The sequence below is a fragment of the Marmota monax genome, unplaced genomic scaffold (assembly GCF_021218885.2).
Source record: "Marmota monax isolate L192 unplaced genomic scaffold, Marmota_monax_Labrador192_F-V1.1 WCK01_AAM20220418_F8-fsc00004, whole genome shotgun sequence".
Classification (NCBI taxonomy): Eukaryota; Metazoa; Chordata; class Mammalia; order Rodentia; family Sciuridae; genus Marmota; species Marmota monax.
The window spans coordinates 27,433,798-27,456,268 of record NW_026692881.1 but is presented as its reverse complement, the minus strand read 5'-3'; the positions used below and the strand labels follow the sequence as shown (position 1 = coordinate 27,456,268).

At 46.7% G+C, this 22,471-nt stretch overlaps 1 protein-coding gene across 45 annotated transcripts in view; it reads right to left on the bottom strand.

Moving 5' to 3' along the window:
- The window catches only part of Tcf7l2 (transcription factor 7 like 2), a 188,100-nt gene extending 168,212 nt beyond the window's left edge, over positions 1-19,888 (bottom strand). For 7 of the 45 annotated variants that reach the window (XM_046449744.2, XM_046449751.2, XM_046449749.2 and 4 more), the window contains exons 1-4: positions 19,162-19,888; positions 18,834-18,900; positions 18,512-18,636; positions 6,576-6,644 (exon numbers count right to left, since the gene is read on the bottom strand). In XM_046449744.2, coding sequence (XP_046305700.1) covers positions 6,576-6,644; positions 18,512-18,636; positions 18,834-18,900; positions 19,162-19,350 — 450 coding nt within the window. In that variant the 5' untranslated portion in view covers positions 19,351-19,888. The remainder of the gene's footprint in view (positions 1-6,575; positions 6,645-18,511; positions 18,637-18,833; positions 18,901-19,161) is intronic. The other 38 variants (XM_046449753.2, XM_058581310.1, XM_046449756.2 and 35 more) reach the window with 9 other exon arrangements.
- Between the last annotated feature and the right edge of the window lie 2,583 nt (positions 19,889-22,471).

The window sequence follows — 22,471 nt, the reverse complement described above, 5'->3', positions numbered from 1 at the left end:
CACTCACAGGCCTCCTCTGAATCCTAACTGACCTTGGACAAAACAGGTTTCTTCATTTACAAAACTGAGGATAATGGTGATGATAACAGTAACTACCCTTTCAGATTTCCCTGTGTGTCATAAAGAATCAATAAATAATTCACATAAAGTACTTAATATCAGACCCAATGCATCAGAAGGATTCAATAAACATAAGCTGCTATCATTAACGGTTGCTATCGCCTCTGACCCCGAGAAACCAAACGCTCTGTCCACGCTGCTCCTCACCAACAAACGCCTCCTCTTCAGCTCTGCAGAGTAGCTGGCCGCTGCACATGAGCACAGAGAAAAGGCCTCAGAAAGCCCAGCAGTCACTTTCCCATTCAAAATGAGAAAATGTCATCCCAATCCAGGACCTGCCAGGCCTCAATTTTGATTCAGCAACTGAAAATGGATGAGCAGTCAATAAACGATCAATTGATTGATTTCAGAAAACTCTAAGGAGGCCATGCGCAACCTTGAGCCGGCTGAAAAATCAAAACCGTGAATCACAAAATACCACTCTTGGACTGTGCCAGAGACCTAGAGACTGAAGGGGTGGGGTGTTTAAAACTGGTATTTGATGGGCTGGGGCTGAAACTCAGTGGAAGAGCACTCGCCTAGCATGTGGGGGGCACTGGGTTCAATTCTCAGCACCACATATAATAAATAAAATAAATAAGGGGCTGAGGTTGTGGCTCAGTGGTAGAGCTCTCGCCTAGCACCTGCTTGCCTAGTACCTGTGGGGCCCTGGGTTCAATCCTCAGCACCACATGGAAATAAATAAACAAAATAAAGGTATTTGTCCATTCACAACTAAAAAAATTTTTTAATAAATAAATATGAAGGGCCAGGGGTGTAGCTCAGCGGTAGAGTGCTTGCCTAGTACGTGTAAGGCACTGGGTTCGATCCTCAGTACTGTGTAATTATAAGTAAATAAAATAAAGATATCACGTCCATCTTAAAGAAGTGAAGTGTGCTGGGCATGGTGGTGCATGACTTGAATCCCAGCAACTCAGGAGGCTCAGGCAGGAGGATCACAAGTTCAAGGCCAACCTCAAAGAGCTGGGGATGTGTCTCAGTGGCTAAGTGCCCTGGGTTCAATTCCCCATACTCCTCTACAAACAGAAGTGAAAGTTATATATATGGTGGTTGTTACCCTTCACTAGAGAAGCTGGACAAAGCCCGTGGATGCCAGTAACTCACTCAGGAGGTTCACTCAATTCAGCAGCAGTGACTTTGTGCCTAATTGTTAAATCCATATTCAGAACCCTCATTCACTAAAAATATGTAGTGTCCGTATGTGTGCCAGGCCCCTGGAGATTCATCAGTGAGCAAAACAGGTGGAAATCCCTTTTCTCTCAAAATCCAGCGATGTTTCAAATGCCAGTTTTATTTATTTTTATTTTTAAAAATATTTTTTAGTTGTTGTTTAGTGCCTCACCATTGCTGAGGCTGTCTTTGAACTCGCGATCCTCCCGTCTCGAACTCCCGAGTTGCTGGGATTATAGGTGTGCACAACTGGGCCCAGCACTCTTCAGTTCTTTAGGGAACGTGGGAGTGTAACCTCAGAGCCAGAGCCTAAAGGGAAAGCATGGGGGCGACCACACCTAGAACTGAACTCATTCCTGGGAGTCCCCCATTCAGCCCAGATCTGCAAATCCTCATGAACCCAGAAAGGCCAGAACTTGGGGTGGGTGAGAAGACAGGCCCAGAACACAGAGACCACCATCATCAGAAACCCAAAGTATGACGCAGCCTGGCAAACACTGCCACCTCTTAATTAAATTTTGGTCAAATCTTCTGGTACTAATCTCTGGCCCTATCCATCCTATTGGCAAAGAGAGGAACTCAGCTGTAGCACCTCTCAAGTCTTAATGACTTTAAGATGTGAACAAGACATCCTGGTCATGTCAGGAATAAGGGATCAACATGGCACAATATTTACCCTCCAGTTTGTACCTCCTCTCCCTGGCTCCAAAAACCACTCAGTCTCCAGAGGAGAATCCTGGTGGCCCTGGCGTTGGAGTTCTAGGACCAAGCAGGAATCTTACAGGCATAAGGACAAGAAAGCAAGCAACACCCACTGCAGAGCTGCAGAGTCTCCACCGCTCAGCTGTGTAAACAAATAAAACGGTCCATTTCTTCTGGATCCTCTCCTGGTTGTCTTTGCACACACACACGAGCACGCATATGCACACGCGCACACACAAACCACATCACATCTTAGAAGAGAAACAACTAAGAAAGGTCTACACAGTTTGTTTTTGCTGCTTGAAGTTTCTCCCTCCCTAAATCACATCTGACTTAGTGTTAAAATATCAACCTCTGGCCAAAATACTCTTAAAACAAAGGCTTAATTGGTTGAAGTAGCCCTTCTGAAAACCAGGGGAAACATCTTCTGTGGCTCTTGACCTTGATTACAACACTTCTCTTGGGGTGGGAATCATGATGATAGCAGGAGCTTTGGAAGAGCTCCCTTGGGGCAGGCAACAGAAATGCCTAAACACTGAGCTACAGTCACCTGCAAGGCCTCCCCTGGGGAGCTGTTCTATGGTGTCTGCAACCCAGCCTGCTCCTCCTCTTCCCAGTGAAGGGCGATGGCGGGAGGAGGTCCTGAGGGCTGGAACCAGAGGCCAAACTACGTGAAGGGCCAGCAGTGAAACGTGGGCAAACTGGCCTCCGATCACAACTAGATACTTCTATTTCCCCCCCCACCACATTCCACTCGCATACCTAATAACTCTGCTAGTGCGTCTCAATGACAACTGTCCAGTGTTCAGACCTCTCTCAAAAGATAAAACTCAAAAAAGCTAAACACATATACACCCCTCCATCTTTCCAAATCCACTCCTGGTGATTGGTGATTGGTGACTGGTGGAAAGGAGGCACGGGGCGGGGTGGGGGGTGTTTCTAGACTTTATTCATACTAGCAAAAGCCTGGAAGTAAACCAAATATACAAAAACAGAGAAAGGACAGACGCATGGGGCATGTTTGTACATGGAACGCTACGTGGCAATGCAAAAGGGCAAGTCATTGCCACCCACAATGATAGGGGTGTAACTCCCAGGCACAATGCTGCGTAGGCACAGGCACCAAACACTATGTTCTGAATGACTCCATGTACATGAAGTCAAAAACCAGGAGAGACTAATCCACCATTAGAATTTTCACAAGGGGCGGGCACCGTGGTGCATGCCTGTGATCCCAGAGGCTCGGGAGGCTGAGACAGGAGAACCCCAAGCTAGAAGCCAGCCTCAGCAATGGCAAGGCATTAAGCAACTCAGTGAGACCCTGTCTCTAAATAAAATTCAAAATAGGGCTGGGGATGTGGCTCAGTGGTCGAGTGCCCCTGAGTTCAATCAGGAACCCTCTCCCCCCCACCCCCCACCCCCCAAAAAAAAGAATTTTCACTGGAAGCAGGAAAAAGGAAGAAGACAGATGACTGGGAAGAGAAGGGAAGAAGGAGACTTCTAGGGATTTTCTTTACCAGATGTCAGAAAACCCAGCCAATGTTTGCTTTTATAAATAAAGTTTTATTGGCACATGGCCAGACTTCATCCTTTATGTCTATCTTCAGATGTTTTCAAACAACAAGAGCTCAACTGAACAGTTGCAACAGAGACCATATGGCCCAAAAAGCCTAAAATATTTTTTTACATGGCTCCCTACAGGAAAGATGTTCCAACTCCAATCTATATATTGATCTGGATGTTAATCTCGTGGACATTCACATGTGAAAGTCTGTCTACCACTCTATGAAGATCTGTGTATGTGCTGTATTCATATTCCCCTTCAGTGATACTTCCAGAAAGTCAGGGGGGCTGAGAATGCAGGTTAGCATGCACAAGGTCCTGGGTCCAAACCCAAACCCACACACACACACACACACACACACATACACACAAAGGCGACAAAATTAAATAGCAGTCTTCTTTAAAAGCCCTTTTAATTTTCATTCCAGTTACATTTGTTATTCTTTTGGGAGAATGTGCTCGTTTATATTGCCCTTGTCTTTTCAAACCTAAAGGGAACTAGGAGATTGTCAAAAATGGGGGGATCCCAACAAGGCAACTGAGATCAGCTCCAAACCTATGAGCGCGCCAGGTCTACCGAATCACTCAGAGGCCATTCATACAAACGGTGGACTTGGCCAGTCCTGAGATTACAGGAGGGACAGGAGGGAGAGGGGGTGAATCTCATGTGATGCACGGTGTCATACTAGGAGGCTATTTTAGGATACAGCTTAGGAGAGCAGCATGCCCAGCTCCAGCTGAAATACAGTATGTATTAAGGTGAGACAGTTCAAAGTTTCCAGGGAAGAAAATTCCTCCTGACAATCACATTGCATTTAAGCCCTTAAGTGAAGAATGGGGTGCGGGGAAGAAGTATGCAAGGGGTGCCCGGGAGGGGCGCCACTCTGTCTTCTCCCCACCCACCCTGCGACCAAGCTGCCCTGCGACCAAGCTGCCCGGTGTACTCTGGGAACAATTTCGATTTGTCTGAGGTTTCCCCTTTATTTTTCCCTTTGCTTCTTTTGTTTGGTTTTGGCCATTTATCCTTTGATGATCACACTAAAATTACAGCTCGATGCCATTTGGCTGGGCCTCGTGCTGGTCTAGCAGACACTGAGGGAGAATGAACACTGAAAGCATGGTGCTGGGTCTCTAATAAAACGTCCCTCTGTTTGCCCACATGGGCATCAAGCCTCAGCAAATAGAAGCAGGGGAGAACAATACTACCTGTTCATGGAGGAATAGTGATGGTTTCAGTCCTCCAAACAATGAGCTCTGTAATTTACTCCATCTTCCTCCTGAGAAAGAGCTTCACATGGCCTGCACCGTGCCAGGTGGTTTGGAGAAAGACGAACTGCTCGGCCAAACAAGGGGCACTTCAGCTCCGGGTGTAAAGATTCAACAGCTGGTCTGGTCTCGGCTGGTCTCCCAGTGACATGGCCCCAGCCAGCCTTTCCACACCAAGATAAGGATCACTATCCTATTGGGCCTCCACAATTCGTAACCCCCCGGGGAACAGGATTTTCCAGCAATCCCAGAGATGTAGTAGGCCTCAGGCCACCATGGGTTCACCCAGTCACCAAGAGTTAGGGTCTGGGCTTGTTCTCCAACCAAGCCTGCCTCTAAGCCATTTTCTGAGCGCAAGACGTACTAGGCCTTAATCAAGAGAGAGGAGGGTCCAACAGGAAGTGTGCCAGCAAGAACAACTGTACCATCGCCTTCGTGCCAGTCTTGAAAGTATCTGCGGGTGGAGGGGTAAAATCAAGAGTCGCAATTTCCCCCTAAAACACACAAACAGAAGATCAGCAGCACCACCACAGAAGTAATCAAAATATTTTTAAACTAAGTTACTGCAGCCTTGAAAGAAGTACAAAAAAGACCAGGAATCCACCAAATAAAAATGTCTGCTGACTCATACTTTCCACTGGGGGAAGAAGTCCATGTACCTGGGGCAAATGGCTGAAGTCTTATCGAGGAAGATGCAGAACTTGAAATAGCAAAGCTACAAAGAGGTGATGTGGTAGGAGGTGGGAAAGGCCACACACACCCCACACACAAGCAAGCAGACACACACACGCACATGCACACACACAATCTGCAAAAGCTTGCTGTGGGAACAGGGGCAGCGGGGCCACGTGGCTGATCCGCCACACCACATCAACTTACAAGCAGAGGAAAACCCAGACACAGCCTTCCAACTCCACACAAATGGCTCCGAAAGCCTCCCTTCCAAGGGTTAAAACAGAACCCTCGAGAAGTTTTGGTACAGCCAGTTACACCATGAGGACATCCACCCTAGCAAGGCCAGGCAGACAGACGAAAATCCTATTAGTCTGCCCCCCCCCCAACTACTGCTGTTGGCTTCAGTTCAGCCCCGAGTCTATATTAGTCTGTGATTTGTTTAGCCTTTGGATTTAAGAGAATGGAAGTACTACGTGAGCAGGAAACAGGACACTCATCAGAAGCTGGGATCTGTCGCCTCTCCCTCCCGGCACTTTCAGTGTCATATATCAACAGGCCCAAGAGAAATCAACATTTCAGGATGATCAGGTCAAAAGTGATATTCTTAGCAGCACTTAACATGATTTTGATCCCCCGGAAACAACTCTCTCTGGCTGTCACACGGCCTCCTCTCCCATCTCCCCACTGAACTCTTCCCGTTCACATTCTGTCATCCCATTTCACTCTCAGTTCAGGATCCCTCCCCTGTGCAAAAAGCAGTAACCAAGTTGGGGGGTCCAGGTGCCCACCATGGCTTATCAGGACATCTTAACAATAAACACAGGCTTCTCTTTCTTCCCATATCTTTAAATCATTTTAGCAGCATTTCTTCTATTCTTCTTTCTTCTTTGCTTCCCACCTCCCCCAGGGATACAGCCACCGCCACCACCACCACCACCACCAGTACCACCACCACCACCACCACCACCACCACCATCATCATCATCATCATCATCTAGGTGGGGGAGGGACAGAGAATAAAACACACAAGAGACCTCCATATTGACAATTCAAGCTTCAGAATCTCTTGCATTTCCTACCTGAATTGCAATCTGGTGCTCAATCGTTTTGTACGCAGAGTAATGTGTGCTGCCGGACTGAAAATGGAGCTGTAGAAAGAAACCAAATCAAAGCGTTCTGCTTATGTCACAAACTACAAGAAAACATCTTAAGCAGTTTATGAATAGCAGACAAACCTTCCTAGATTGAACTGAAGCCTTGGCATTCAATCAAGACCTGTGTACTTTTATTTGTTGCTATGGATAAGATGATCATACTAATCTAAGGTAAAGTTTAAAAAAAAAAAAAAAAAAGCGCCTATTCAATAAGCAAAAAGGGGAGGAGGGGGCAGGAGTGAGAATCAATGACATGAAAAGGGAAAACTGATGCCCATTAAGACATAAAGGAAGCCAGTGTGCTGAGCAGGAGGCTGCAGAAAAATTGACTGTGTGCTGCAAAAAGTCGTCAGGATTGCGACACAGAGGCAAGAACACAGACAGGAGAGAAAGGATCAGAAGCCACAGACTGCAGCAGGTGGGAGCCCCTTCCCTACTTCCAATAACCGGGCCCTGGCTCTCCAGCACAGTTCTCTTTCTGGGGAAACAAACGTGTCCAACAGAATCAGGGGCCACCTGATGACGCCTTGCACATTCCTTCACAGTGACTAGGCCATCCAGGCCATCCCTGCAGCCTCCGCTCTAGTAATCCACACTCCCCAAGAGGGAACCAAGCCTGCCCAAGAGCCACTGCATTCTAAGGACCACCTACTGGTAAGTCACTGGCTCATTCAGATCCTCCAAGGCACAAGGCTCAAGAGGGGCCCCAGCCTCTCTCTCCCTTTACAGCCCTGCAGACCACCCATCACAGAAGGGGGTTATCCCAAACAGAAAGGAATACCAAGATTCCTCACCCAATTCCCATGTTCCCAAATAATACTTGTTTATCTCAGGATCCAACCAACTGAGAAAACAAACAGCATCTGCCGATTTATTTTATAAACAACACAATAATCACTAAAGGATCAACAGTTATCTAAAAATGCACTTTAATTTGCCATAAACAAACAGGAATCAGATGATCTCCTGAAATCACCATCACCAAGAGGCAAATCAGTTGCATCTCCAAAGAGACCTGCATTAATCACAGACCAGCCCTATCCACAGCCATCCCTGGCCACAACAGTGTTACTATTGCCAGAGGGCTTCCACCTCACTGGAACAAAAGGTGGGTTTCAGGCTCAATTAATTTGTCATCTTGCTCCCTGAGAAGGGGGGTGGGGGGGGAACCCAGAGTCCACAGTTTATTTTTTTTAAGAGGAAAAAGAATTCACGTAAGAACTTTTGAGCTCAAAAATATATACAACATACTAGTGATCAAATAAAAAATAGTGTTCAGTCCATACTGCTCATGTGATAAGGCTGATAAGTATCCATTTTAGGATAGAGCACTCTTCAATATATACAACATACTAGTGATCAAATAAAAAATAGTGTTCAGTCCATACTGCTCATGTGATAAGGCTGATAAGTATCCATTTTAGGATAGAGCACTCTTGAGAAAACTTTATCTGCTTCAAATAAACAAACAAAAACACTACATATATAGTTCTCTCTCAGAGTGTGTGTACCAATGCAGATTAATCAAAATTTTTAAAGGCACGAGACAGAAAAATAAAAGGGGAAAAAAAAATCCCTATACCTGTCAAAGCAGAGCAAGAAAACATACTCCCCAAAACAACTAAAGGTGAACAATGAGCAAATAAATGAAGACAAGCCCCACAAGCACAGAGCCCCCCCCCCCAGACAGTCCATCCAAAGAGGACTGCTAGAAGAGAAAGATGAATCTGCACCCTTTGTCCCCCTGCCCTTTTTTGTAAAAGCTGCCAGTCAGTAAGCGGAGATTGCACTAATTACTGTGACAATTCTGCACCATGTTAAAACAACTTTTGTGACTGGGACAGGTCTCTCTCTGCGAGTTTGGAATTCTTGGCCAGAGAGCCGCGCTGTCTGAGGAGGTGCTCCTTCCTAAGCAGGGCGAGCAACACTAACAACCTGTCCCTCTTTACAGTCGGTTTTATTCTCCTCCTTTCCAAATGCCTGATTCAGAGCTTAATGGAAACTTGTCCAAGCTTTTCTTCCCACAAATCCTGCGGAGCCCTAGGCAATCTGTACTCAGGGTAACCACAGGAATCTTATATTGTCAATTAAAATTGAATGGACACCTGATAACTACGGGTATGTCGTGGAAAATAATTTCATACAGTCACAGTCTTATGAATAAATTAATGAAACTGTGGCTAAGCCAAATTCAATTTTCACTTGTCCAGTGCTGTTCTTAATCCTGGCGCTCATCACCATCCAAGTAGCTCCAACCATCCTGCAGAGAATGCAGCAATTAAAAGAGTAAAAATGCAGCTCCAAGTTTCTTAAAGCTCTAGCAGGGAACACACAGGACCAAGTTAAGTTCACCTTCAACTACACACACAACCAGAACCCCACCCCTCCCGAGCAATGCACCTTCCCTGGGGTGTCCAGCAACAGAGAAAGCCCTAGATCAGCTCACTCTGTGTGTCTAAGTCAGGTCTTCAACTCCCAGCCGAGCTACACCCCCTGCAGCCACTGCACAGCAAAGAGGGCTTCACATTTTCTCCTTCTCCTTTGGGTTCCCACCCGCTTTCCCCCAAAGACACTTTTGTGCAATGTACCCTTGAGCTGTTTTTGCCTTCCCTGTGCAACAAAAAGATGTTACAGACCAGCTTTTTAAGACAGAATATAAATGATGTAAGTATAAAAGATAAAGACCCAGTTAAAAACCTGGCACTTAAAACCGGCCTGATCCTTTCTACCCCTCTAGAAGCCACCATTAAGGAGAAAGCAAGAGCTGGTCGTGGAAGATGAGGAGAGGTGGAGAGATCCAGAACAAGAGGCCTAAGGTCTCACCTCCTGGGACCCACCTGGGCAGCAAACCTGGAGGGCCCCAGTCATGTCCTCCTCATCCAGCAACTGTGGCCACTCTAATCTGGGCACGCCCCACACATCCTCACCATGTGCCTCCCTGAAGTGCTCAGGAGTCACCAAGGAGAACTCCGGGGCACTTTCCTTTCAGCCCTGCACTCCCATTGGGCTCTCCCTTCCTCAGCCCTGGTTTTCAGGGGCCAAGCCCCTCCTCCCCATTCTACCCACCCAGCAGCCCCAGACTCCCTCCACCTGTGCACAGGAAGAGCCATGAAGAGCTGGCCACATCTCCCGACGAAGGGCTTCTCTCCTTATTAACAAATCTTGATTCCTCTCATTTTACTTCCAACCACTACTACTGCCTCTAGATTTGATGTTTCAGATACAGGACATCAGAGCTATGGAGATGGGGGAAGAGGAAGCAGCTTCTTCAACCACAGGAATCTCATTCTCCAAGGCACCACAAGAAAAACTGAAATCCTACTCTAGTTTTTCCAGCACTGAGTTAACTTCCAGAGGGAGTGAAGATTACTTTTTGATGCCTATTCATTCCACCAAATTGGTATGAGGTGGAACATGTGCTTTATTTTTTGGTTTTATGAATCACCTAGCTTTCTCCTCCATATGAAAAAATTAATAGATCCATTTCCCAAGCAGATTTGGTTTTCTTGGCGTTTTTTCATCTAACTTTCCTCTTCTACCCTCTATGAGCCACTTGAGGTCTAATTTCCATGGCATTAGCTTCAAGGAAAAAAAAAATACTTCTATTAGTATATCTTCAGACCTTTTCTAGGCTATCAGGACATTTCAGGGGGAGCTGTGTGGGCACAGGCACCCTAGTCCTGTGCTGAGAGCTTTTTTCCATGTAATGGGAAGTAAACTTTTGACCAGGACTTTGTGACTGACTGTGCCAAGGGAGACTCTAACTTCAAGAGGGAAGAATGCGAAACCGGGATTTCTCATGGGTCCTTAGGTTTAAATATTCCTGCAAAGATCTAGGCACAAGAACATTTGCAGCATCCTAACACAACCAGGGAACAATGGCACCTCCTTCTCCCCCGGCCCCATTCTCCCTTCAGAAATTCTGCTTCAACAAAATGCATGCCCTCAGACACAAGAACAATCTCTCCTACTGTCTCAGTGTTCCATCAAATGTCTATTTACCCTCATTAATTTTTTTTTTTTCTTTTCCTCAACCTGAAACCATCAGCTATGAGTCAGAGAATGATCATTAACTTTTACAGCATCCATACATATCCACCTACTCACATTTGGGGAAAAGAAGTATTGACTTGCAACACTGCCTGAGACCAAAATCCTCTAAGAAGCAAAAAGGGATGGGGGGGGGTTGGGGGGGAATCACTTCAAGAAAGTTTTATCTACAGGTCTACAGGGGATGTTACATTCATTGTTTCTCCACTTTGTGCTGCAATCCTTGGCAAAAAGAAAAAGAAAAGGAAAAGCTGAGATTGAACCAAGCAAGGGCGGTAGGCATCTCTGGGTTAGTTTTTGAGAAAAAACAATGGTTTTCTTTAAACATCAAAACAAAATTAAAAGTTCTGAAAATTGGGAGGAAAAAAAAATAAAGTGAATTGAGTTTCCTGCTCTTGTATGAAACACATTTCTAGCATATAAAAACACGTGGGCTGAAGTGCTGAGACATGTTCTTAACACAGCATTTTCCATTAAAAGTTGCTACACTAACACTCTTAAAATGATGCCCCATCATTACTCCACTTAGCAGTCACAGCCCTGCAACTCATAACGAATTAATTTGCATTAATGTGGGTTTCATGTGTCCTTCCCTGGGCATGCCATTGTGATTCAGGCTCAGTAAAACTGACATGACAATAACACAGTGCCTTTCATTTCACTTTCCAAAACAAACCAACCCACCCAAAGACCTACACAACTCCTCTCGATTTTTTTAAAGCATTTTACTAATATATTTAGTACATCATAATTGGCCCAGCACGCAGGAACCTAGTTATCTTCTCAGTAAATATTTATAGCATCACTCTTTCCCATTCATTCTGCATTTTCTTAGAGAATCTCACTGTAGCCTACATCTGCAATTCATTGACTTTACAATTTACCACATGTTGGGATGGGAGAGGTCTTAGCTCCATTTGAATCACTACACAAATATGCAAGTGATTTATCGGTTTCAAACTGAAGACTGCAAGAAAGGGACTCCACTTTTCCTGAACATTACTTCTTCTGGCAGACCATGAACAATTACAGTTCGTACTAATTAAGCTCTGTAAATGTGCTGTGCCCTGCTAATGCCTACCAGGCCTCAAATTTATTTTCATGATGCCAAACTTTAGCGAGCAACGTTAACTCCTTCGGAGCTGATGCCATGTGCAGCCAGCCACCCCTTCCCCTACAGTCCGCGCTGTCTGGGGCCACTTCATGATAAAAATAATAAAATATAATGCGCTGAATTACCGACCCAAAATCAGATGTGCCTAAGGAAGAAAAACCTATCCTGGGAAAACCAAGAACACCGTGGCTGATAACCCGTTCAAAGATCCCACAGCCTCATCTTTGTAATGAGCTGTTAAGGGATTCACATCTATCCCTGAGGGCTAGTAAGTTTCTGCATTCCATTGATTAGAAAATAAAACCTTTCAGCCTGGGTCTTTAAGTTTGGGTTGGATGGAGGGGAAGGATCCGGCCAGGAATGACAGGGCCAGCAGCTCCCCTCGCTGCTCAAGTCACACATACACCCGATTCCCAGGCCCCCCTCCACCGTGTTGGTCTATTTGCGACACACACACCAGAACAGCCCACTTCTAAAACCTAAGTTAAAATCGGCAGGACAATCAGCCTTCTCTCTTAGCCGGCTCTCACAGATAATGCCCCAGCCGGACCCCCCACCTCCAGACGCTGGGGGCAAGTGATAGGAAACATATTTATTGCCAGTGAGAACACTCTGGGTGGGGAGGGGATTGGAACCAATCTCTGCTGAGCAAAGCAATATAGTTTTTAAGAGCGCCTCCCATGGTTCCTCCAGCCCCTAAGAAAACTTTTAGCCCCCCATTTCCAACAAGCCATTCCCCCATGCCCTGAGTCTTTGCCCTACCTCCTAGCCCTTTTTTAATCAAGTCAAGCCACCCCCGGCTACAGTTACTTGCCTCCTCCTCCAGATACCAGCACACCCCCCACCCCCGAGTGGCCCTCCTATGCCCAGCGTAAACTAGGATTTTTTTTCCTTGCCTATTAAATTCTTTTAATCCACTCTCCTCACCCCCCCGACTCACTTTGCTGAAACCCTCGCATTCACTTAGAGCGCTTTGCAATGTGTGTCTTTTCCTTCCAGCTTGGTGGAACATCATATAAATTAAAATGCAGTCTCCTATATCAGGTTTCCTTAAGTATTCTGGGAAATATGCACGATATAGGCAAAGGAGTCTCCAAAAAAACTGGGGGAGAGGGGATTAAGAAAGAAAAAGAAAGGAAAAAGAGGGGTAAAACCAAAGAAAGGGGGGGAGGCAAACACGCAGAGAACTTTGCTTTTGGAAAAAAAGCATTTGTACAGAGCCCCCCAGTGAATTTCCATCCCTCAAAGTCCTCTTTATAAACGTGTATAACAATAGCCTAGAGGGAAAGTACAGGTCAGCTGCCAAGTGGGGGGGGGGGGGTCTTGTGTCCGGGAAACTCAGATTGCAGGGGTGGGGGTTGGGAGGGGGAGGGCGGCCTTTGTGATGCCCCCCCCCATCTCGTTGCTTATAATTAGTGAGAGAAATTTGAGCCACTGCCAATGTCTGTGGACCTTGAATATTATAAGGCCAACGTGGCGTCAAATATCTTAACATTCATAAGTGTTATGGGCTGTAAATAAAGCCTGTGGATTTATGACCCGGTGTGCTTGCCAGCAAAGGACTGGGGCACATTTCTTTCAGCAGACCTGTCGAGGTGCGAGTTTGCCTTTGGTTGTAAAATTAACCATTTCCTTCACAAATGTGCTCAATTATAAGTCCAACTTGAAGATTTATTCACATGATTTCCAATATTTACTCCCAGAAGAAACTCAGACACCCACGTCTCCCACCACCACCACCCCCCTTCAAAATGTAAAGCCCTGGAAGAATCTGGTTCATCCTCCCCTCCCTTTCAAAAAGCTGAAATGTGTCACCTCCAAAGAGATATACATGCGGTCAAAGATATTATCTAGTTCCACTTACCAAGACTAAAAAGCCTACACCTACTTCCTTGGAAAGGGCTTATTTATTTGGCAACTCCACAATTTAAAAAAAAAAAAAAAAATCAACAGTATATCGCTCTCTGCCTGAAGTCTCCTCCTCTCCCTCAATATAATGTCATCTACTTCCTGTGTTGGAGAGAGCATTTGCTAAATCCAGGTTGTCCCATACTTAACTGCCAATAAACCAACTTCCACATAACTTCCAGACAGCTGGGGAAAAGGTCCTCGGAGTTTTAGTCATGGTCCAGAAACACGCGTCCACACAAAAATTTGCAGCTGTCCTTTCTCTACAGTGCATTTTTAATGTGATTCGGAGGCCCCTGTTGTGAAACATCTGACAAAATGCAAAATCCTCTTAAGATACCTTCCAGTTTACCCACTGCGAGTGTGTAACAGAACTTGCACCAGGATTTCTCAATCGAGAAATCTAGGCACTTTTTACACACACTCGGGCACCCCGTGGGATGTTAGGAGGCATTCAAATCCTGGAAAGACTGGGACTATAATCTTTAAAGCGCAGCCTCTGGTGCAACTATTAAAATGCTAGCTTTCTAAAGCAAATATTTTTTTTAATGGCGTGCAGAACTGCGGCGCTCCTGCACCGCTAACAGAACAGCATTCTTGATCTGTAAGCTCCCGGAAACCTTCCTGTAACTTTTTCACAGCTGGCTAAGAAACAGCTGACCGACTTCCAGCAGGGACTCTAAATGAAATCCCTATCAGTAAAATTAAAATCCAGGTGAAAAATTCCTAGCAAGAACCAGGATTGTTTTCCTCAAAATCTCTTCATCAGAGATGGGGGCATCAGCCAAAGCTCCTGGCCCCTAAGCAGTGGGTCAAGTTTCCCAACACTTCTCCCAGATAAGCACTGTCAGGCTCCCAACTGCTCTCAGAGTTTGTTGCTGGGGTTTCAGAAAGCCCGAGTATCCACAAACTGCACAGCGCTGGCACATTAAATTTATAATCATTCAAATATGACTTATTGGGTGAATGTTGAGCCCATAATCCATACTGCAGACATTAAACCCCAACCTATAAAGATTAGCACAGAATTAATACTGTTGCATTGAGATTGAAATCTAAACATGTTCGCCATAAATATTTCTGAAGGAGATGAAAAACAATTAGCATAAATACCAAAGAAGGGCAAGAACACCTGTTCTTTTTCAGGGCGATAAGCATTTTATTGTTCTCTATTTAAAATGTAATGACCTGTGTAATTACAGTAATATTACATTGTTATGTAGGGGCTTGGAATGTCACACTTTGAAAAGTGTTGTCAAAACAATCAGGGGTGAAGGTGGGGGGCAGGAAGACAACAGGGAAGGACCAAAATTAACCCTTCACACTCCTAGGTCTCAATCTTTTGTATCAGGAAGGATTATGTTGTTTGGGCGAGGAGAAAACATCCATTTTTCACAAGCCAGAAAGAGAACTTGCCCAGCTAAATAAAACCCCAATGAATAGGCCCCTCTTGGTTTCCTTTAAATGCTGAATCCCAAGTTCAAAAATGAATTCAAGATAAATAAAGCAGCAGCTTATTTATCTGCTCAACCTAGTAGCAAATAGCTCAGCTGAAAAGCAAATAAGTTTGGATAAAAGAAGATGCAAGAGTTCTAATAATCGAATCCTTCAAAAGAAATCTCAAACCTAACCGGAATTTCCACTACTATAGCCCTATTTCTTGTTGGCCAGGAGGGAAAAAGAAATGGAAAACTCTTTCCTACCAACTCTACTGTGGTAACAGCATTCTTATCTGTAGTACACAAATGTCACCACAGTTCTAATATTTGCAGTTCTAACCCTTCCCGGCTCCTTAACTAGACCTCTCCTTAATGCATTTCTGTATCTGAATCTGTCTTTTTAAAAGCCATTCCTATTACTGTATCAAAGACTAAATTAATGTTATGAGGAAATCTTTGTCCTTTTAAAATAAAATTATTACTATCAAGCTTTATGGCGTCGTCAGCAATTAAAGCATTATTCTTGAGATAATGTATTATTCATCATAAGCCGATTTAATGGTACTCCTAATTCTTTACATTCTTAAACAGAAAAACAGAAATCAGAGTTCCAGAGAGTGTGCTTTTTAAAGGATGCAGTTGCTTTACAGGTATGCTCCTAACTAATAGAAAGTGTAGTTAAAAAAAAAAAAAAAAGAAAGAAACACCACCAACGAGGAGGAAGGGAAAGAGGATCAAATATATCGCTAATTTGTCTTTACACCTTGCCCTCAAAAACAGACCCTATGTAAAGCGCCGGAGAATTTCAGATGAGCATGGAATGACCACTCTCTTGCCTATAGATTCCTCCGCAGCTGTATCAAATCTGGAATTGCAAGCTGGCCCTCTGATCGAAGATGTCAAGAGTGACACACAACAGCCTCCCGTCCTCACTTCCACTGCTCCCCTTACCGGCCTAAATAAATAACTTTAATTTTGGAGCACATAATCTAACCCAGGTAACAGAGAGGAAGGAGGAAGAGGCAGTGTACACAAAGATGTCTGCTGGTGTTTGACATGCAAATACTAAAACTGCCTACTGAGTTCAGAAATGTCCTCTCAGACTCAATCTGATGTCACAGCACAAGGCCACCCGCTATGTCCACAATTAAAATGACTAGATGTGTCTATTCCTATAATGCCCACAAAGGGGACCAAGGTTTGGGAGCCTTCCTTTTCTCACCGGGAAATAATTTATTTGCCTTTAACAATTTCCCCGTTTCCTAATTACAGCACTACATCACTCTTCAAGTTTTAGGCAATGGCATGGCAAGATTGCCAGGGGTCACAGACATGGAGTTTGAAAAGAAAGCCAACAAGCGCGCCATCAAGGCTCAACATTCAGATGGTCCTTCAGATGGCTAAGTGGATTTTAAAATAATACGAAGGAGGTTTCCATCCTCGGGAGGAGGGGAGGAGAGGAAGAAATTCCCAGGATTACTTTGGAATGTTGCTTGGTCCAGTTTGTTAGCACAGGACACTCCGATTCTGAGCTGAATAGTCCCTTTTAAGATGCCACAAGCTCCCAAGAAAAATACCAAATAACCTGACTGTGTTTCCCCTACATTGCAAGCCAGAGCCTGGCCCAGCAGCCTGAAAGAGCGGGCCCTACAGGAGGAGGTCGGGCTGAACCACGCTCCCAGCTTCCCAAGCATGCAGAAGCCTGGGCGTAAGAGAGGGGCAGGTAATTATTTCTTTCCTAGCCATAAAAAATGACCGGTCTAGCATGCCCTTGCCATTCTGCCAGGGCCCCCCCCCCCCAAAAAAAAAGAAAGAAAAGAAACAAGCCAAACCCGATAGTTAATATTTTAATGCTTAAAAACACTTGTAGATCTGATCAACTCCAGCCCGGCAAACCCTGGGCCATGAGCACCATATCCACTACTGCTCAACAGTGGGTGCATTATTTCAAATTGCCATCTCGAGTTACCGAAAAAGAAAAAAAACAAAAGTACTGTGTGTAAATAAGGGGTGGGGGACCAAACCAGAAAAGGTGCAAAATGACAATTCCGCGAAGCCGGGAATAAACACATCTTGCGTGTCTAGAGATGATTCCTAATCCAGGCTTTTTAACAGAGTGGGATGGGGGAGGGGCTCGGGATGAGGGCAGGGGGACAGAGGCCCAGTGGGGGAGGGGATGAGCCTTTCGAACAAATGTCAGCGGTGAGTGCCCGACGCACGCTGCAGGAAGCGCCCCGGGAGCCTGGCACCCCGCGCTGCTCCGGGGCCCCCTAAGTTGGACGGCAGGCCATCAGCGGCCCACTGTCTAGAAAGAGACACACCCCTGGCCTCTCACCCCCTGCACCCCTTGAGCCCGCGCACACAGGTCTCTGGCCCCCCGAGGCCCACCGAGGGCCTTTTCAGAAGCTGTCGAGAGCAGACCACACTCCACACCTCAACCCACCAGATTTCCCTAGAAACACATCAGGTCCACCCAGAGGAGGCCATCTAGGCTACACACAAACCAAGTACCCTGGCCACAAGGGCCTCCCCACCCCGCACTGCCCAGTCACCCGCGCGGCCCGGGAGAGTCGCAGCCAGTGCGCCCTTCAGCCGAGCCCGCCTCGGCACCCAGAGCGCTCGCGGCCCTACGGGTGGCCAAAAAAAAGGATGCCCAGAGCCCCCAAGTGTGCGAGGGGACCAGCCTAGTGTGACCTTCCAGGGAAAGGGGGAAGGAGGGCAGAAAGTCAGTGATCTCCACTAGAAAGCTAAATAAACAACAGCCCGAAAGAGAAAGCCGAGGCGCCTCTCCAGGGCCACGGGCACTGCGCGCTCGCTAGTTCTCAAGTGCAACGCCTGGAGGAAAATGCACTCGCTACCCCGCGCTGCGGGCACAGCCCGGTCACGCCGGGCCCACCAGCAGCAGCAGCCAAAGGGTTAACCGGGGAAAGCCCAAGACACCACAGAAGAGGGAAGAGAGAGAGAGAGAGAGAGAGAGAGAGAGAGAGAGAGAGAGAGAGAAAAGAAAGAGCCACACAGTCAGTCATCTTCCCAGGGTGAAGAAACAAACACCACCACCAAAGGGGGGGGATCAGAGCGCACAAAAAAGTTCTTCTGATTTTTCCCCCCCAGCCAAGCCCTGCTTGGAAAGAAAGGGCTCCCCAACATCGCGAGGCAGCAAACTGAAAGCAAGAACATGGCGAAGTGCAAACAAATCCAGTCCACAAAAGGCAGAAAAGTTTGGAGAGTTTCGGGCTGCCTGGGCCACGAGCGGGGGAGGGGAGGAGGCGGGAGGAGGGGGAGGGGAGGAGGGGGCAGGGCAGGGCCGCATGCGGGGCCGGAGGGCGGGGGCCGGGCGCGGAGGCACTTACGGTTCGGGCGGTGGGCGAGAGCGATCCGTTGGGGAGGTAGGGGCTCGTCAGGTCGGGGATCATGATGAAGGGGTAGCCGGGATACGGTGGCCCCTTAAAGAGCCCTCCATCTTGCCTCTTGGCGGCTAACATGGCGGGGCGGCGAGGGGACGGCGGCGGCCGCGCGGAGCGGGAGAGAGCGAGGAGAAACTTTTTAGAAAGTGCCCCCAGGGGCCGGGCGCCCCGGCAGGGCCGGCGCGGGGCCGGACCGAGCGGGGCGCGGGGCCCGGCGCGCAGGGCGGCCGGCCCGGGGGCGGCTGCGGGGCGCGCGGGGCGTACTCACCTTCTTCCAAACTTTCCCGGGATTTATCTCGGAAACTTTCGGAGCGAGGCGGAGGCCGTCTTTCCGCCTTCCCGGAGGGGTGGAGGTGGGGAGGGCGAGGGGCAAACGCCACGCAGAGGGGGGACGGGGGGAAGAACCGGCGGGGTGGGGGGGGGGGCAGAAAAACAGGGTTACAAGTTTTTGCAATGGTGGCACCGCACGCCCAGCCGCCCGCCCGGCCCGCGGCGCCCCGCCGCCGCCCCCGGCCCCGCGTTCTCCCCTTCCAGCCACCTCTGCCCAGCCCAGGAAAGAGAGAAAAAGCCCCACCAGCCCGAGGGGCTTTTCCTACCTCGGAATCGGAGGAGCTGTTTTGATTCGTTTCTGATTCATTGACTAGAGACGATTTGACATCAGCTAAATCCCTCTCTGCCGACGAGTTTTCGGAGCTCTTCTCCTCCTGTTCGCCCTCGTCTTTGAAGGAAATCAGTTCGTCGTTGGCGCCTAGGTCATCTCCTCCACCGCCGTTCAGCTGCGGCATTTTTTTCACCCACCAGCAGCAATTTTGGAAGAAAAATGAAGGAGGAAGAAAATCCAAAAAAAAAAAAAAAAAAAAGACCCAAAAAAGTTTTGCCCCCCCCCAAAAAAAAAATATTGCAAGAAAAAGACGAGTCCAAGGTGAACTTTTTTTCTGCTTTGGGGTCTTTCTCTCCTGGGGAGGGGAAAAGAGGGAGGAGGGGAGGGGAAGGGGGGGAGATCTTCTGCACGCGTGAGTTTGGGTTTCTTTTTTCTCTCGTTCCCAAGGATCCGATCAATGTGCAAAAAAATAATAAATAAAAAAGGGGGGTAAAAAAAAAACACCAACAACAACAAGAAGTCAGATATAAAGAGCAAAGGGGGGGGAAGCCGAAGATACAGGAGGAGCTCGTGCCGCTCGGATTTGAGTGAGTTGAAGTTAGACTGAGAGCTTTTCAGTTCAAAGGCGGCGCTGATTGACAGATAGAAAAAGGGGGATCGAAATCCGGAGGAACGGAGTAGTCTGGGAGCGGAGATTATTGACAGGGCGAGAGGAACACACTCGCCTTAATGAGATGCCGGGGGCGGGGCCGTGCCGGTGACGTGTGCATAAATAAACAGCCGGGGTGGGCGGGGCGGGGGCGGCCAACAATGATCCTTTCGGGCGCCGGGAGAGGGAGGAGGGAGAGGAGCGGGAGGAGAGGGGCGGGGGCGAGGGCTGCGCGGGAGGCGCGCAAGGGGGGAGCGGCCTGCGCGCACTGCGCGAGCCCGGGAGTCTGGAGGGTGCGGGCGCTCGCTCCGGGAGGGGGCGGTTGCAGAAAGACAATGCGGAGCGAGAGAGGAGGGGAAGGGGGTGGCGACCAAGGCAGGAATCCGAGCCGAGCAAGGCGGAAGGAAAGCCCACTTGGGGGGCGGGGATGGGGAAAGGCCCAGAAAAAGTGCACTTTAGAAATAGTAGAAATAAGTCTTAGGGAAGGGGCGAAGGAGGCGAGTGCTGTGGGCAAGGAGAGGGGGGTTCTTCGTGATTAATCCAGCAGTGAAGTCAGCTGCCCCGGGAAGGCATGTAACTGAAGTGGTCAAAAGCAAGGATCACCCCTCCAGTTGGAGAGAGCTTGGGGAGGCAGAGGGGCTGGGCAAAGTTCCTGGTCATCTACAGTGAAAGAAACTATTAACCCACGACGCCACCCCCCTCTTTTTTGTTTATTAATAGTGAATCATTTTGTTACATGCAAAGTCCCACTGGGATAGAGATGCCAACATGACTTCTTATCCAAAAAACAAATAATGTAGGGTTTGTCAAGAGCATTAAAAAATATCCTTAAGGAAAATAATATGATTCTTTTAAATGTAAAGTGCCGTTCTTTTTTCGACTGACGTTGGAGGTGGTAGGAAATGAGCTAGGATTCAAAGTCCTTTCTGACTTGGGAGGTGAAAAGTTTGGGCGTTAACAGCGCCAGGGAAAATAAAACTGAAAGTTCACCAAGCCCTGGGGTTAGTGGGGCTGGAGTCCTTCTCCAAGGGGGTCTGAAATGAAGTCCCTAACGACTGACGGAATAATCAAGATGTAGATAGTCCTGGCAGGAAATTGCTCACCAAACCCATGCTGGAAGACCTCAGGGAGGAGGTGGGAAACCTGGGAAGAGAGACCGGTATTTGTTGATTGTTCGGCTCTCTCCAGGGGAGCAAGTTGATTTGCTACAAAATGGGGAAAGGAATTATGTTAAAGGGGAAGGCCCAGCTCCCTTAGCAGTGTTCCTGGATGATGGAACAGAAACATTGGTTTTCTTGCAAGTATCCAATGAGAAGTGGACCGGAAACTACAGCATGAAAAGGGAACAAAAAAGGAAATAAATAAATAAATCCATAGGAATTAGCAAATTGCCCATTAGGAGCAACCTTGTTCTGGAGTCCATAGTGTATTAAATTATCACACCCTTCCCTAAAATAAAAAATAAATAAATAAACTCACCTGTTCTTCAGTTGGCCCATCAGCACCTACATTTCCAAAAGAAAGCAAAATTCACCATGTAATATTTAGAGAGTTGGGGTTTCAGCAAAACTGTTTTATAGGCTAAGGTCTCAGGAAGAAGACTACTAAAAATAATGATACCAAGATTGACAAGGCCAACGAATTCCCCTGCACTGGAAAAAAAATTCACAACCACATTTGCACACGAAAGAGTAAGATGCTGGCAAAATAAAAATGGGTTGGGGGGAGGCAGAGGAGAATCACTGTAACTCCCAACTTTAATATTAATCAGAAAATCAGAAGTAGAGTGAGAAGGAGTCTGAAAAGAAGTAAAACAAATGTGTACATTTAATCAGACAGGATTGCATAGGATACAAAGCACAGGGCTAATTAGTCTCAGCAGGTAGGAGTAACCTTCAGAGTTCATAAATAAATAAGGCAGGCACAGTGTCTAAGAGGGAGAGTGGAGACAGAAAGGGGATTATTTCAAGACACCAAGTAAAAACATGAAGAATGAAATGCTTCACTGTTAAATCCATGTACAAATGGATTTAACAGTTTCCTTTTTTAGGTCTTTTCAGGTGGGTTGCCTTTAGATTTACACATTTAGCAAAATGACCATAGCTTTGCACACTTGGTAATTGTCACCTGTATGCTTGTTGTGCTAAGTCTGTCTATATACAGTGTAGACTTTCCTAAGGCCTGGTTTAGGGGCTTATTTACTTGAACTGGAACACATTTATAGTAACTCAGTTTTATGGCAATTTCTTTGTCCTGTGGGGTAGGTTTGTTGTTGTTGTTTTACTCTAACCCTGATCTGAATTAAGTTGGATAATGAGGTCTTCTGTGTCCCTTACGGGACTACCTGTATAATAAAAACTCATAAATATATTGAATAGAAATTTTAAAGAGTATCTTGATTGTTTCTAATGTACTGGCCTGCATTTTTATCACATGTAAATACTAAGGGCTTTTTTCCAGTGATTAGAAATCTCATCCTTTTTGGCATATCCTTATTTTTTTTCATTCAAAAAGAACTCTTGAGTCTTGCCTTCCTTAAATCTCTGATTTAATTAAGCAATTAAAAGTTATTCTATGATAGCACATGTGCCACATTTAATTTTATTGCTTTGTGCTATAAAAAGGCGTGGGGAGACCAGCAAGATCTCAGAGGGTC